This window comes from Lactuca serriola, chromosome 3, assembly GCF_051521515.1.
Source record: "Lactuca serriola cultivar US96UC23 chromosome 3, Lser_US96UC23_V15, whole genome shotgun sequence".
NCBI classification, from domain to species: domain Eukaryota; kingdom Viridiplantae; phylum Streptophyta; class Magnoliopsida; order Asterales; family Asteraceae; genus Lactuca; species Lactuca serriola.
The window spans coordinates 12451550-12466422 of NC_136410.1; the positions used below are offsets into that span (position 1 = coordinate 12451550).

Here is a 14873-nt window from a genome sequence, read left to right on the forward strand (position 1 = left end):
CAAATAAAGGAAACGGCAATATCCTTCTGATTTTTGTCAATCAATACATTTACTCCAAATATATCTTCCTAAATTACGTACACAATTCTCGGAAATCAACACTCATATTAACTCTTATTTGTTGAAACTTATCAAATCAATTCATTCACAACTATTCTTCATATCCTTTCTAAATTCAGTTTTGAAAAATGTATACAACCACAATCTTATTTATAAGTCATGTTTTATTGAGAGATTGAAGATTTACAGCATCTCCACGTTCATCATCAAACTTCATTATCAACAATATCTACTACATCAGGTTAGCATATGTAATGATCGATACAATTACTTTACAGAATCACCAAAATGATTTGATTCTTTTTATTTGAACATTTCATGTTTTCCTCTTCTCCTTCCATGATGTGTTCGATTTGTATACAAATTTATATACTAATTATTTACACATGTTTTACTGCATATAAGTTGTTCGATTAAATGCCTCAAAGAAATTTTGTTTCCTTGTCACACACCCTGCTGCAACAACTGTGATTGTCATGTTTTGCACTTTTACTCTGAGTCTTTTCTCCTGCATATCAAAATATCTTAAATATTTCTGAATTAAAATTGATCACATGCATATAAAGGATTAAATTTTGTTGGATAACACAACCAATATATAGGCAATTCTTCAAAATAGAGTTAGCACGTGATTGGTTTTAAGGAATTTGAATTCCAAACAATTAGAATTTCAATAACAAAATATATTTAATGCATTTGGTCGACAGAAAAGTGTATCAAATTATTTTTGTTCTCTGTTTGGTTTTACATATCTTTCTGATAGTTGCACATAAGGGTATTTTGGACATTTCGCCATGTATTTCCTTAAATGCCCCTGATTTATATTTCTATACATAAATGAATTTTAAAGTTGAATAACTTTGTTTACAATGATTACATATTGTAACACAAGGATATGGGAATACAACGATTTAGGAATTTCTATTTTTTTTTTATTATTATTGTTAGTTTATTAACTAATCTCTGAACCTGTATAATGGCTTTCTTTAAATGCCGCTAATTTTTTTTATAGTTTATCTACATGTAAAAAGTTCAAATCTATTTTGAAACATGATTATTTAGAGTTATTTAGATGATAATATTAATATACTGATACTCCCAACAAATACCCCAATAAAAGTCAAATGTAATTTTGGACATAAGGGTATTTTAGACATTTCACCATGTCTTTCTTTCAATGCCCCTGATTTCTATTTCTGTACATAAAGGAATTTTGAAGGTTGAATAACTTTGTTTACAATGATTACATATTGTAACACATGGAAAGGCACAAGTCATTAAAAAAGGTGTTGTAAGATATTTGAAGAGTATCATGTCAATTAATCATCAATAACTCCCCAGTCTAACAATACATGGGTTGTTTACAGTTTCTATTTTTGGAAACAATTTCTACAACAGGATGTTCAATAATGCAATTTACAGAAGCAAATGCACAACTTACAAGCCAAACAAATTTGTTAAATTTATTGTTTCCACTTAACTTATTTACATATTTGTAAAGAGTGCAAATGCATATATTTACTTTCCTATATGTGTACTATTTATGCTTCGTCATCATGCTTTTGAAAATTATTTTTGTCATTTATTTATAATACTTTTATGTTATATAACAACTAATCTTCGTTACTACATTTGGTTTAGAGCTTAATGGAAAACACCAATGTTACCATGATCAGTGACTTGACACTTGCAAAACATGACTATACGATCAAGATTCGAATTATTCGTCTGCGGAAACAGATTCGTATGATTGGAATGATATTGATGGACGAAAGGGTATTTTGGATTTTTTTTTAGTTTATTATTTTTTATATTATTTATTTATACATGTTAAGTTATAATTATTTTTATGTGTACTATAACTTTATATTTTTTCATCTATTTATACGACGCCAAAATTGAACTTAATGTGGATAAACTATTTGCATCCCTACAAGGAAAAACTTTGGAAAAATATGGTGATTACTACATTCAAAAACTCACAATAGGGTTAAATAATGGTGCTATAAAGTTTGTTGATGGTCCACATAAACTCTATTTTCAGTATAGCACTAAGGCAATGACAAAGCTGGAATAACAACCAAATTGTTGATTCCTAAGGTGGAAAAATGATCGTAAACAACAATCTTTCTTTGCTACTCATTGCTTTCTTCTAAGAATTTTTTTTTATATTTCCTTCTTTTACTTGCATATTATTTTGGATTTCAAAATTTTGTGTTTGGTAAACTATGAATATTCATTTGTGTTATCTTTTACTTTTTTAATTGAATAATGAAATTGGGTTTTGGATGTTTGTTTGTGATAGCTTCTACTAAACAACAATATTGTTTTTCTTTGTGTTTGTTCTAAACAATATATGGTTTTGATCCATTTCTGTGTATTGTTATGGTATGAAAATGGTCAAATGAAGGTTGAATTTTCATGTAAAAATACCTTTTGGTTTTGGTTTTTTCTCTGCCATCAAAATATAAAAAATAACTCACATAATTTTGACCCAATAATATAAAAAATAACTCATATAATTTTGCATATATAAACTGCAAAATTCTTAATATTATCATATTGAGCTGCGATTTTTTTTGGTAAATATGAATATTCTTTTTTTTTTTTTTGGAAAATGATAAATGAGATTAGTCTTTATTGTCTTTTTTCTCTCTATTATTTATGTTATGATTTGAAGTTGTTGGTATTTTTAAAAATTGAAATCTTAGTAATTTAGGATCACAATGTGATTAGATTTTAGGTAATAGAAATACCATAGCCTGATGATTATTTAAATTTAAGGAATATGTACAAGATTAGACTGTAATTGAATGAGTATATTTTACAAATTTGTACGTACAGTGTATGTTAGTTCAAGGCTTTATTCGGCCCTTTTTTTCCCAACATAAGATCAATACGTTTTTGAGAATATATGATACAATAAACAAGTATAACGAGTATTTTCATTTTCTTCATTTTCACTTTGCATCTTCATCCAGGTTAAATAGAAAACAATACCCAACTACATTACAACTTTATTTTCCAAAATAAGAATTTCATTACACCATATTAATTAAATTTAAATCTATGGAATCTACGTGTCACCTATGTGTCGGCAAAACCAAGCTAAAACTAATATGAATTTTCCTCCTCGTAACTTACAAAACTGGTTTCAACACTGTCGTCATTACCACTACCACTAACATGATCCAATGTGCTCATAAAAACCGATCCATCAGATTCAGATGTATCCGACTGTGATTGCGATGGTAAAGTCACAGCACTTCCCATTGTCATTTCTTCAACCTCAATATAACTGCAAAATGCATATATCTTCAACAAAACCAATATTATATATTATCTGTTTTAAATTTATTTCACAAAAAATCATACCATCCTACTTGAAATTCTGCTACCAGACAAAAATCAGGCCTCTGTTCCAATACTTCCTTTATAGGAATAAAACTGCATAATTCCCAAACAATTTTTAAATTTCTTCTTTACAAAATATTTTCAACTAATAATAAATGACTCTTCCTACCTGCCATTTTTTTCGTTTATCAATATTACATCTTATACTAAGGTTCCTATCATTTCAATTTTCAAATTTCTAACTCCTTACATCTCCAATAATAGTCATCAACACAATTTTGCTTACTTTAAGAAGGAACCCATGAATGACTAAGATTTTGAAAGGTCATTATGTTTTAATTTCTGAAGCCCCTGAAATATTAACAATCATGAAACTTTATCACAATGACATATCCTTGTGGAAATAACAATTCACCCTACTCAGAAATGATCTATTGCATTACATTACCTGTTGTGAAAACAGCTTGTCGTTCATCATCGATTCCTAGATATAAGCATTTGGAACACTGAAAATATAAAAAAAATATAGGAAAAGCAAGCTGCCATGAAATGCTAATATAATAAGGGAGGTGATTCTTCCACTATATATATATATATATATATATATATATATATATATATATATATATATTAAAGGAAGTGGTACCTTTATGACCTTGTAGTATCCATTTGGCATTCCATGACCCTTTGTAACATCCTGCAACAAATAAAGGCCAGAAACACAATGTGGATGGAGAATATACTAATTTATGAGAGACCACATAATTGCTCAAACTTACAAGTAGCTTCAAATGATGAAAACAGAACACAATCATATATGACTTGATAAACAACATGAAACATTAATGTAATGAACATACATTCATATGCATATTGTGGATGGAAAATATACTAATTTATGAGAGATTATTCCGATTACCGTATCTTACTCCCAACAGCACCAACCCATCCCTTGTAATGCCACAACCTGCATAAAATTATCCTTTTAGAATAAAGAGATAGAAACAATGATAGGAGATAGATCACACATACCACTCTTGTGAAATTAAGGTTGTTACCGTTGTCTATAACTTATCAGTAAAATCATTAAATACATACCTAAATCGACATTATTACTCACAAACCCTAGAACAAAGCCCTTTAACCCAAAAAAATTTAGCCATACCATGTATCTTTAAAGTCATCATCTAAGTATGTTATATGGTGCGACATAGACTTGATGGATTGTATTTTATTTCCTTCATTACCCTTCATTAATGACTCATAAAATAAAGGTGGCTTGTATTTTGAGTTGTTTTCATCTTCACACTGACAAAAATACACCAACGAATTCGCACCATCCCATATTTGTTGCTAACTTTATGGCCCCTCCATTCATCATCCTTTTTTAATAAATGAAAGTTTTTTTTTTGCCACATATCATATTCTCCTTCATTTTGACACTTGTCATTTTGTGAAAATTTTAAAATTTTTATTTTCCACTTGTCATTTTTTAAGAATTTTTATTTTCTTAAAATAAATCATCTTTAATAAATGAAAGTTTTTTTTGTCACATGTCATATTCTCCTTCATTTTGACACTTGTCATTTTGTGATAATTTTAGAAATTTTATTTTCCACTTGTCATTTTTTAGAAATTTTCATTTTTTTAAAATAAAATTCCATAAAATTGTAATGGGTTCTATAAGGAAATAAAATCATCCTATTAATTTGGTAATAAATTCTCATAAATACTTCAAACAATTTAGTTTTTTTTTGTAAATTTTCAGAAGATTACATTATGTTATGTAAAGTATTATATCATAAAATATTTCATATTTGTATATTGATATTAAAATTTTATTTTTAATAAGCCCGTATAATATACGAGTCTCACACCTAGTTAATAATATATTGGAAATGGAAAATGAAATAAATGACAAGTGGAAAATAAATATATCTCTAAATTATGACAAAATGACATGTGACCAATTAAATGAGAGAATGACATGTGACAAAATCATTCTTATTTATTAGGATAGAGATAGATTTTTACGTATTTAAAAATTGATTTTTTTAGAGATATGTTATCTATTATTTTACATATATTACCTTTTTGTAATTTTTTACACCTTTTTATGAAGTTTTTAACAAAATTAGTTTTTTTTTAAAAACTTCTTTACACATATTTACATATTTTTGTTTTTTATGATTTCTCCATTTAACAAATTAATGTTCTTTTAGATTTTTTTTTATCTTTGATTTATTTTTATGATTTATCCACTTATTTTTTCAATCTTTTTTCATACTTATTTCCATTAAGATTCTAAAAATATACATATAAATCATTTTTTTATTATTATTTGTCATATCATTATTGTTAATTTTTTTTTGATCGGTGGACTAATTATAAAAAAATAAAGATGTAATTATAGCGAATTTATTTGTATTTCAGTTTATTTTAATAATCTATAGACATTAAAAAACATACAATCTTCTTCTACGTTTGGTGCATCTTTTCATTTACATATGAGATGTGGTCCGCAAAATACATAATTTTTACATTTTAAAAAACAAAAAACACCAAAAACTTCAAATACTTCTCCTCATGTTACCTATTATATATTTAGTAGACACGTAGAAAAAAAATATGTTGACTAAAAAACATGGTGATCGCCATAGGGTTAGGAATCATATACTAATATTTAAATTTTGAAATAATTAAGATGGCTACTTATGATTAATAACACATTTAAAACATTTAAAGCATATGGTATGAAAATCATGCAATCATATAAATTTGTCAAGTAAAATGCACACATTAATTCCACCCTTCCAAAGTCTCTTCCTCTTAATCACAAACTTATAAATGTTGAATCGACTCAAATAAATCATCTAAACCAATACTTGATAACAACTAATTAATCGATTTGTACCATACACGTTGAATGTTGTACCAGTTCAAACGATCTAAGAACCGAAACGGGTATGCCCCTAACGGTCCAGTCCATGATCTATTGATTTCTCCCAAACAGTGCTGGTTTGGTTTCAATCCGATGCAAATGCTCACCACTTTATCCCTAAAGAATAAGATTGCTATTTTATGAGTATCTAGAATTACATATTAGCTTTTAGTAAAACAAAGGGCTATACCTAAAATCTATAAAATACAAGTGACGAAAGGGAAAATAAGTTGGGTTGTTGGAGTCAAACGGCGCCATAGGAACGCATTCTATTGTACATCGGCCGACTTGTGCGAATCTGCTAAACCCTTGTTCCTCCTCCTCCTCCTCCCTCGAGCAGTCTCGAGAGCGAGAGCGAGAGAGAAACAACTCATCGTCGCCGGAAGCAAACGGAGAACTCATGGCCACTCCCGAAGTTCCTCTATGCTATGTAGGAGTTGCCAAAAAATCCGCCGCCTTTCGCCTCATGAAACAAATGGTTAGTTTGATTTCTTCAGGCAAATATAAGTCAAAAAATCCAGTTGATGTCAAAGTTTGTCTAATGACTTTAATTATGATAGATTCGGAGATATGTTTGATTGATGGATTATATTTGTATTTTGCAGGGATGGGAAGAAGGCGAAGGTCTTGGCAAGGACAAACAAGGGATCAAAGGCCATGTTAGGGTTACGAACAAACAAGATAATCTTGGTAAATGAACTAATTCCATACATTTGAAAAAAGAAATGTTAATTCGTGTTAGGGTTTCGAATAAAGCAGACACTCTTGGTATATGATTTACGGCTTAATGTTATCTTAAACGATCCTTCGAAGTTCTGATTTTACTACATTAAGAAGAGGTATTTCAGTATGAACACAAGCATTAGACCTAAACAGAAACTCTAGCTCATTCTTTAGGCTTTAGCAGTGGAAGTGTAAGTTTTGTATCATATGATTTACTATTAGTTATACTTCTGCCCGAATTTAGAGTCCATTTTTCTCTTTTAAAGCCGACAACCTGAAACATCAATTTGAAAGAACTAATTTTGAATCTTTAGTAGCAAAAGTGGATGTTAATCATGAGGCAGAAGGAGTATTTTTGTTTTCCAAAAGTCCATGTAGAATGAGTGCCAATATGGTTGTTCATGAAACAATAACAAAGATGAAGTGATTTCTTTTAATAATCACAATATTAGACATGCCAATGAGTTGTTTTTATTTTATGTTGTTTTATTTTTTTTATTTTTTTCTGCCTCTTAACTTGAATGCAAAACAGGTGTTGGCTTAGATAAGCCTAACGAATGGGCATTTGATACTACACAGTTTGATAATATTCTCAAAAAGCTGAAAGTGGTAAGTTCTTCAGTTTTCTTAACCTGAGCCTGTTCTCTCCTTTTTAAAAGTTTATTCACATGAATTATCTTATTAATCAAAATTTCATGTATCTATTAACAGCAAGCAACACAAACAAAACATGATGAAGGTATGTTTAAGTTACTGATTTGTAATTGTGATGAAGGTTTAGTATTTGTTAAACTCATGATCCTTGTTTTCTTATCTCAGAGGATGATGATGAAGAAACAGACTTACCAAAGGACAATAGTGAAAAAACTGTCAAGGCTACACGTCCCCAAGGAAGGTCATTGGTCATTTTCTTGCTCAAAATTGAGTTTAATTCTCATTTATTCATTATATCCAAATTATTAATACATACATAGGTATATATATTAATATATTACCAGATACAAGAGAAGAGAGAGAGGAAAGCTTGTGAATGCATACTCTGCTCAAGATCTTGAAGGAATCCTTGTATGTTTTTTTTGTTTTTGCTCTTTAACTATTACCATATTCTTGACTTTATGATTTAATTTCTTGACATTTAGAAAATTTGGATATTTTTTTTTAGGTCAAAAAGACTGATGTGAGTCCAGAGCCTGAGTCTGTTTGTTATGAGGATGGAGTGTTAGAGCTGGTGGAAGCATCTGATAATCCAGAAGCACAAGGTAATTCTGTACTTGATGTTATGCTTTATTTTTATGGTTTTGTGGTGTATTAAAACTTAAAAGAAAACCATATTTTTAATATCTCAATATTTGTTAGCAGTTGAATATGAAAAAGAAATATCTCCAGACTGGTGGGGTAACAAATTTGGATTTGTGTCTGGAGGATTACTTGGAGCACAATCCAAGAGAAAGAAGTCCAGCAGCACATCAGAAATCACTCAAAATAGTAACAAAAGGACTGCATTTTATGAAGAGGATCAAGAGAATCTTTACAAACTTGTACAAGTATGTACCTTTTTTTTTTTTTTTTTTTTTTTTTTTTTAATAATAAAAACTAAAAAGACCTCAACTTTTGAATAAAAAACAACATCTACAAAATTGACATATTTTGTTGTTTTTGCAGGATAAAGCAACTTCTGGGAAACAGGGACTTGGTATAAAGGATCGCCCAAGGAAAATAGCAGGGGTTCGTTTTCAAGGGACAAAAACGTCTTTTAGCGACAGTGAGAGGGAGGAATCCGAGTCAGAAGATGATCATTCTTTAGAAAAACAAAAAATTGATGATGTGTCGGAATCAAAAGTGAAGCTAAAGAAGCTCTGTAGAAAGCTTCTTAACCAAGTACCTGAGAAATCATTGAAGCTTAAAAAACTCAAAGCTCTAATCGATGAAAACTCTTCAATTTTTTCCAATTTCTCTTCAAAGAAGGATTCTCTTGAATTTTTGAGACAGAAGGTATGATTTTTCTTGTTAAATTATATAAAGTATGGTTGCATTTGATTCTGACATTAATAATTTGTGTTTTTTTTTTTACTGTAGCTTGAACGCAGTGAAAAGTTTACTGTGGAAGGGAAGAGAGTTAGTCTCTCATCAAAATGAGAACAAATCTTTTTGGACAATTTCAAAGTGTAGAGTTTGCTAAGGCTTGTAATCGTATCAAGTTACACAATTGGATTTGTTAGCAGGTAATTAATAGATTTGAAAATTTTGAACACATCTATTTAGGGAATTTTGATGTGTCTTATTTTATTATAACACTTGTATGTTGCTTGACTTATACTATTATGGACGAGATTGTTTTACATTCCATTGTGTGTTGTTTTGAATCAAAATGTTTGTAATTGCATGGTGTGATAAGTTTTTTGGGTGTTGAAGAAACAATGATGACAAGTGTGTGTTGGTGAATTTTGAATAAAGAGTCACTTTTGTTCATATTCTGGGCTAAATTACGAATTGCGATAATGAGTCACTTTGTGACAAACCTTTTTTTTAATTGCAACTCAAAAAAAAAAAAGCTTTCATTCATTAAACCGAAGACATAGAAGAAGTTTTTTGGTTTTTTAACACCATACTAGTTTAACAAAAATTGATTGTTAAAAAATTATATATATAAGGATAAGTTGGTTTTGTGTTTTATTTTGTTTTATTTCGTTACATGATGTTATTATATCTTCTTTTAATTTAAAAAAAAAAAAGATGATCTAGAGGTTATGTGTAGTGCGCATTTCGAATGAAACCAAAATGGGAGAGAAATAAATTCCGAAGCGTAGAATTTTTTTTTATTTGTGAACAAGTAAACAAAATATTTAATGCCATCAAATAGTTTCACCTTTTGACATATTTAGTCTTTTAAAAGTTAAAAATGCCCACATGGACAACGTAACATGAATTATGACCCTTTCATTATCCTCAAAACGGTCAATTTGGCACTAAAATTTAAGTTTTAACATCATATTAAGTTTAAAACAACGATTAATGACTTTTCAAGTCAAACGCGACTAAACTTGCAATTAAGTATCATTAACTTAATAAAAAATTAAATAAAAAAAACTCACATACATATATATGACCAAATCCAAAGTCCAAACAATAAAAGTATTGATGAAACTATACTTTTATTTTTAGGGTAGAAAGTTGGGCAGGAGGCAAGCAAGTGGTTGGTGGTCCATAATAATCCCATGCTTCACGCTCAATTAATAAACTATACTACCAATTATTCATCCATCATCTTTGAAAATCTTCTTTCCGTCATCATTCATCAACGACGTCATCTCTACGTGACTAATCGATCATCTATTAAAATAACTTATTCTTCATAATTTCCTTTACAAACCATTTTTTTTTGTACGTATGCCTCATAAACATAGATGAGAAATTAAACTATTCATAATTAAACATGTTAAATTCATTATATACTCAAAAGACTTAGACCCCCTTTGATATGCATCTTTCCAGATTCAAACAGATCTTTCTGGCTGAATGGACCGGAAAGACTGTTTGATTTACACAAAAGAAGGGTCTTTCCCGGTAAGATATGTCTTTCCCATAAAGCCCTAAAATCATATCTTTCTGACAGAATGGGCTGGAAAGACAATTATACACCAAACTCCGCCTCTTTCTTTCTTTATTGGATTATTAATTTTTTTAAATCACTTTTCTTAAAATTTATTTTTTATTAAATTATTACTTTTATTCATCATTCAGCACAGTCAATCAGATGTACAATCAAACAGCATGGTTTCTTTTCCAGTCAGAAAACTTTCCCAGACAGCACTTTACCGCACATAAACTATCAAACGAGACCTTAATATAATATATTATAGAACCTTGAAAATTTTTAGCCCTACTTTTTCTCTTTTAAAAGAGATTCATATAATAAAATGAACATAGGAAGATGCACGAGTGACAAGTCTACTACATTGTATCTCGAGGGCTACAACTTAATATCATTAAGAACATCTCGAACTAAAATTAGAAAGCTAATATATACTAATGATCGCTATATCAACTTAACCGGCTCCATGAGAAAACACTCGTCTCACCATCTATATATTGCAATTTTGTTAAGCACATATGGATTTGTCGTTCATTTGGTACAACACATCTGGATCCATTTAAATATTAGTACCCAGATTCATCGAACACAATTTTAAGATTTAGACTTCAATTTGGAATTATTATGAAGGCAAGTTGCATGTAATAACTTGGGATATATAGGATGGGGGTTGGGCAACATCCAAGAAAACAACGAGTGTTTATTTGGAGTTTTCCTTGGGAACTTCAGTTTCATGCTAACCAAACATTCAAAATACATTCCTCAAAACTCAAGTTGCAGTTTTGGTCTACTTTCGGATCTTTTTATGTGAAGTTACAACTTAGGTAGGGCTTCCTTTTGACAAAATTCTTTTAGCCTTTTAATACACACACACACACACACACACATATATATATATATATATATATATATATATATATATATATATATATATAAGTTAAAAATAAGAGAATCATTCTCAGTCAATTATTTATTTTTGACGCAAAATGCTCCGGCGTACCGGACCGACGGAGGATGAGTAATATTCATATATGAAGATATAAATATAAATGTATTAATATATGAATCCACCACCTCCCATTCACCACCACCACCACCTCCATAACCAACCACTAGCAACCACTGACACCTCCACCATTACCTACTGTTGTCATATTCATATATGAATAACCACTTCCTCTATACTTATTCATATATGAATATACGTATTCATATATGAATACACTTATTTATATATGAATATATATATATATATATATATATATATATATATATATATATATATATACACACACACACACACATATTCATATATGAATAACTACTTCCTCTATATTTATTCATATATGAATATACATATGCATATATGAATACACTTATTTATATACGAATATACATATATGCATACGTATATTCATATATGAATATGACCAATTTCGTTGGCGGTACGCTGGAGCGTTTAAACGGCAGACTCGAAATGAGTTACTCAGATTCATTCCTCATTCTCATTTTTTTTCTCAACTGAACCATCCTCTCAGTATGTGTGAATATATATAACCTATGAGCGAGGCCCACCCTCAAAATTTCAAAAAAATCTATTTTTTGCTTTTATATATATATATATATATATATATATATATATATATATATATATATATATATATACACGAATTAATTTATAGATTACACCCCTAATTTTTTTTTCTCTGGTTCTACATGTAGCAACCTAATATATATATATATATATATATATATATATATATATATATATATATATATATATATATATATATATATATATATATATATATATATATATATATAAAGATCGTAAATGCCGAGCGTAGCTACTTATTTTCGAAACTGTAAAGGTTGAAAATAAATAGATTAATTAAATAAAAAATGACAAATAAGTAATTATGTTTATTGATTAAATAAAAATAACAAAATCTTTGATTGATACATTCCTAAAATCAATGTTTTTTTTACTGGTTCATCCAAATGATCAATCTTCTCTAATAAATGAAAGTTTTTTTTGACACTTGTCATATTCACATTCATTTTGCCACATGTCATTTTGTGGTTATTTTGAATTAATTTTTATTCCACATGTAATTTTGTGGTTTTCTTATTTTATTAATTCCATATGGTATTTAAATTTAATAATAAATGCATATCAATTCTATTAATAGACTTTCCTTATAATTTTATATATCTTATAAATTCAAAATTTTCAAATGTTTATATATATTTAATTGTTTTAAATACACCCATGTAATACATGGGTCTCACACCTAGTTCTTCATAAAACTCAACGTTTTTCATAAAAAATTATCAAATTCTTCATCCAAAATCATTGATTTTTGTATAAAAAAATACTAATCGCCTTCAAACAAGTTCAAATTCATTGATCTAAAGTAAAATCCTTCCAAATCTTCTATATTTATCAATCTCTGCATCATCTTATGTCAACAATCAAACAACCATCACTAAATCCAAAAATTTATCGAATTTTCACAACCTCGTTTATAATCAAAATTTTCATAATTTTTGATATTTTCATTTGTTATTCTTCAAGTTCTAGCTTAACTCTTCATAATGTTTTTCGATATATATTACATTTTATTTAGATAATTTATTAGAAAATCACCTCAATCAAATTTATGTGTTAAGTATATGATATTAACATTATATATAAACCTTTTTTGGTTAACAATATTTATTTAATTAATCTGTTTTACTATGATATATTTATATATGAATAAATAATAATTTTTTCCGAAAAATTCAAAAAAACAGAAAAACTTGGTTTTGAGACCTTAGTAAGATACGGAAGAAAAGCATTATTTTAACACAAATATGGAAATTGTGATTTTCAATTTCTCTTTCTCTAGATGATATGACCTCCTTGACCTTATTAGAATCCCTCCATGTTATAAGTTATTCGTCGTTAGGTTTAAAGAGAGCTTTTTTGCTAGAGAAGAAGACGAAAAAATGTTTTGGTATGATATAGTTATCATATTTGCAGTGTTTTTATATAACTTTGCACTAGTGGTAAGTGGACATTGAATAGATAAATTGTACTACATATCAAAATTTACCGAATAAAGTATATCACTACTGAATAATACTACCGAATTAAACGTACCGTAATAATAAAAAAATAACAATATAACATTTAATAAAACATCATTTTCTAATACACTACATATTATTAATGATCTTTTGTCTGTGATTCAGGGTAGTCTAAGGTTTTTTTTTTCTCTAGGTTAAACCATGTTTGTTTCTTATTCATCTCCTTCAATTCAACCATCACCTCTCCCTCTCCCAACATTAGATATTTTTTAGACTCCTTTTTGAGTTGTTCTTTTTTCGTTATGTTTAATTTCGTTTGATTTATCTATTTCATTTTTGGTAGTGTTTTTGTTTTGTCCATCACATTCCTTTATGCACCAAGACTGATAATGTGTTTCTCCAGTTCTTTTTCCTTAGCCTCTACTTCCTTCTTAATTTTTTAGGCATCTTCCACGGTTTGAAATTATTTATGAAGGAGGAAGGGTTATTGATGGGATGAACAATTTTTTACTAGTCTTTTGAGAAGACGAATAAAACATTTTTCCAAGCAAAAACATATTTTTATGAATTCCAAGTTGTGAGAAACTTTGGTGTTAAATTATTATGATTTTAGGCTCTTTATATAGAATTATCTACATGTGGTAAGTGGCAAATGAAATTATACACTTTGAATATGAATTTAAGACACTTAATAAGAATTGTCATTTCACCAAGGAATTGTCATGTCACTTTGACTACGAAATTATACGTAAATCACACTTTTGCCGCCTTAGGGCAAAAGCTCATGCATTGAGCATTCTCCATGTCAGCGATCTAGTGGCGGTTAGTGAAGGGGTCCTTAGCTCCAGAGAACTTATGTGACAACTCGATACTTTCTAGTCAACAAAAGTCAAATCCGATAAATAAAATTTCAAGTTTTATTTCATTTCGTTAAGTTCGTAATGTTTAGAAAATAATTTGTTATAGATAGATAATATTTATACAAGTTTTCAGAATCAAAAACACTCAAAAATCAACTTTTTTCCCTTAAAAACCGCAAACTCTCGTGACAGCAAACTGTTTTCGGCCGAAAACCTTCGGGCAGAAAACAGATTTCGGCCGAGAACCCCTTTTCCGGTTGAAAACCCA

At 28.8% G+C, this 14873-nt stretch overlaps 1 protein-coding gene across 1 annotated transcript; it reads left to right on the plus strand.

Annotated features, from left to right (window-relative positions):
• The first annotated feature begins 6585 nt into the window (after positions 1-6585).
• LOC145091501 (D111/G-patch domain-containing protein) lies at positions 6586-9424 on the plus strand. The gene is made up of 10 exons (XM_079029242.1): positions 6586-6833; positions 6961-7045; positions 7611-7687; positions 7790-7817; positions 7898-7973; positions 8077-8143; positions 8241-8337; positions 8438-8622; positions 8741-9070; positions 9155-9424. The coding sequence occupies exons 1-10, from the start codon at positions 6756-6758 to the stop codon at positions 9212-9214; spliced, it is 1083 nt and encodes a 360-aa protein (XP_078885368.1). The 5' UTR covers positions 6586-6755; the 3' UTR covers positions 9215-9424.
• Positions 9425-14873: the final 5449 nt, after the last annotated feature.

Excerpts from the sequence above, each read along its gene's own strand:
- LOC145091501 (XM_079029242.1), top strand. The coding sequence starts at position 6,756 with ATGGCCACTCCCGAAGTTCCTCTATGCTATGTAGGAGTTGCCAAAAAA. Across the intron at positions 7,046-7,610 it reads GAACAAACAAGATAATCTTG|GTGTTGGCTTAGATAAGCCT; the intron begins GTAAATGAACTA and ends AATGCAAAACAG. Across the intron at positions 8,623-8,740 it reads ATCTTTACAAACTTGTACAA|GATAAAGCAACTTCTGGGAA; the intron begins GTATGTACCTTT and ends TTGTTTTTGCAG.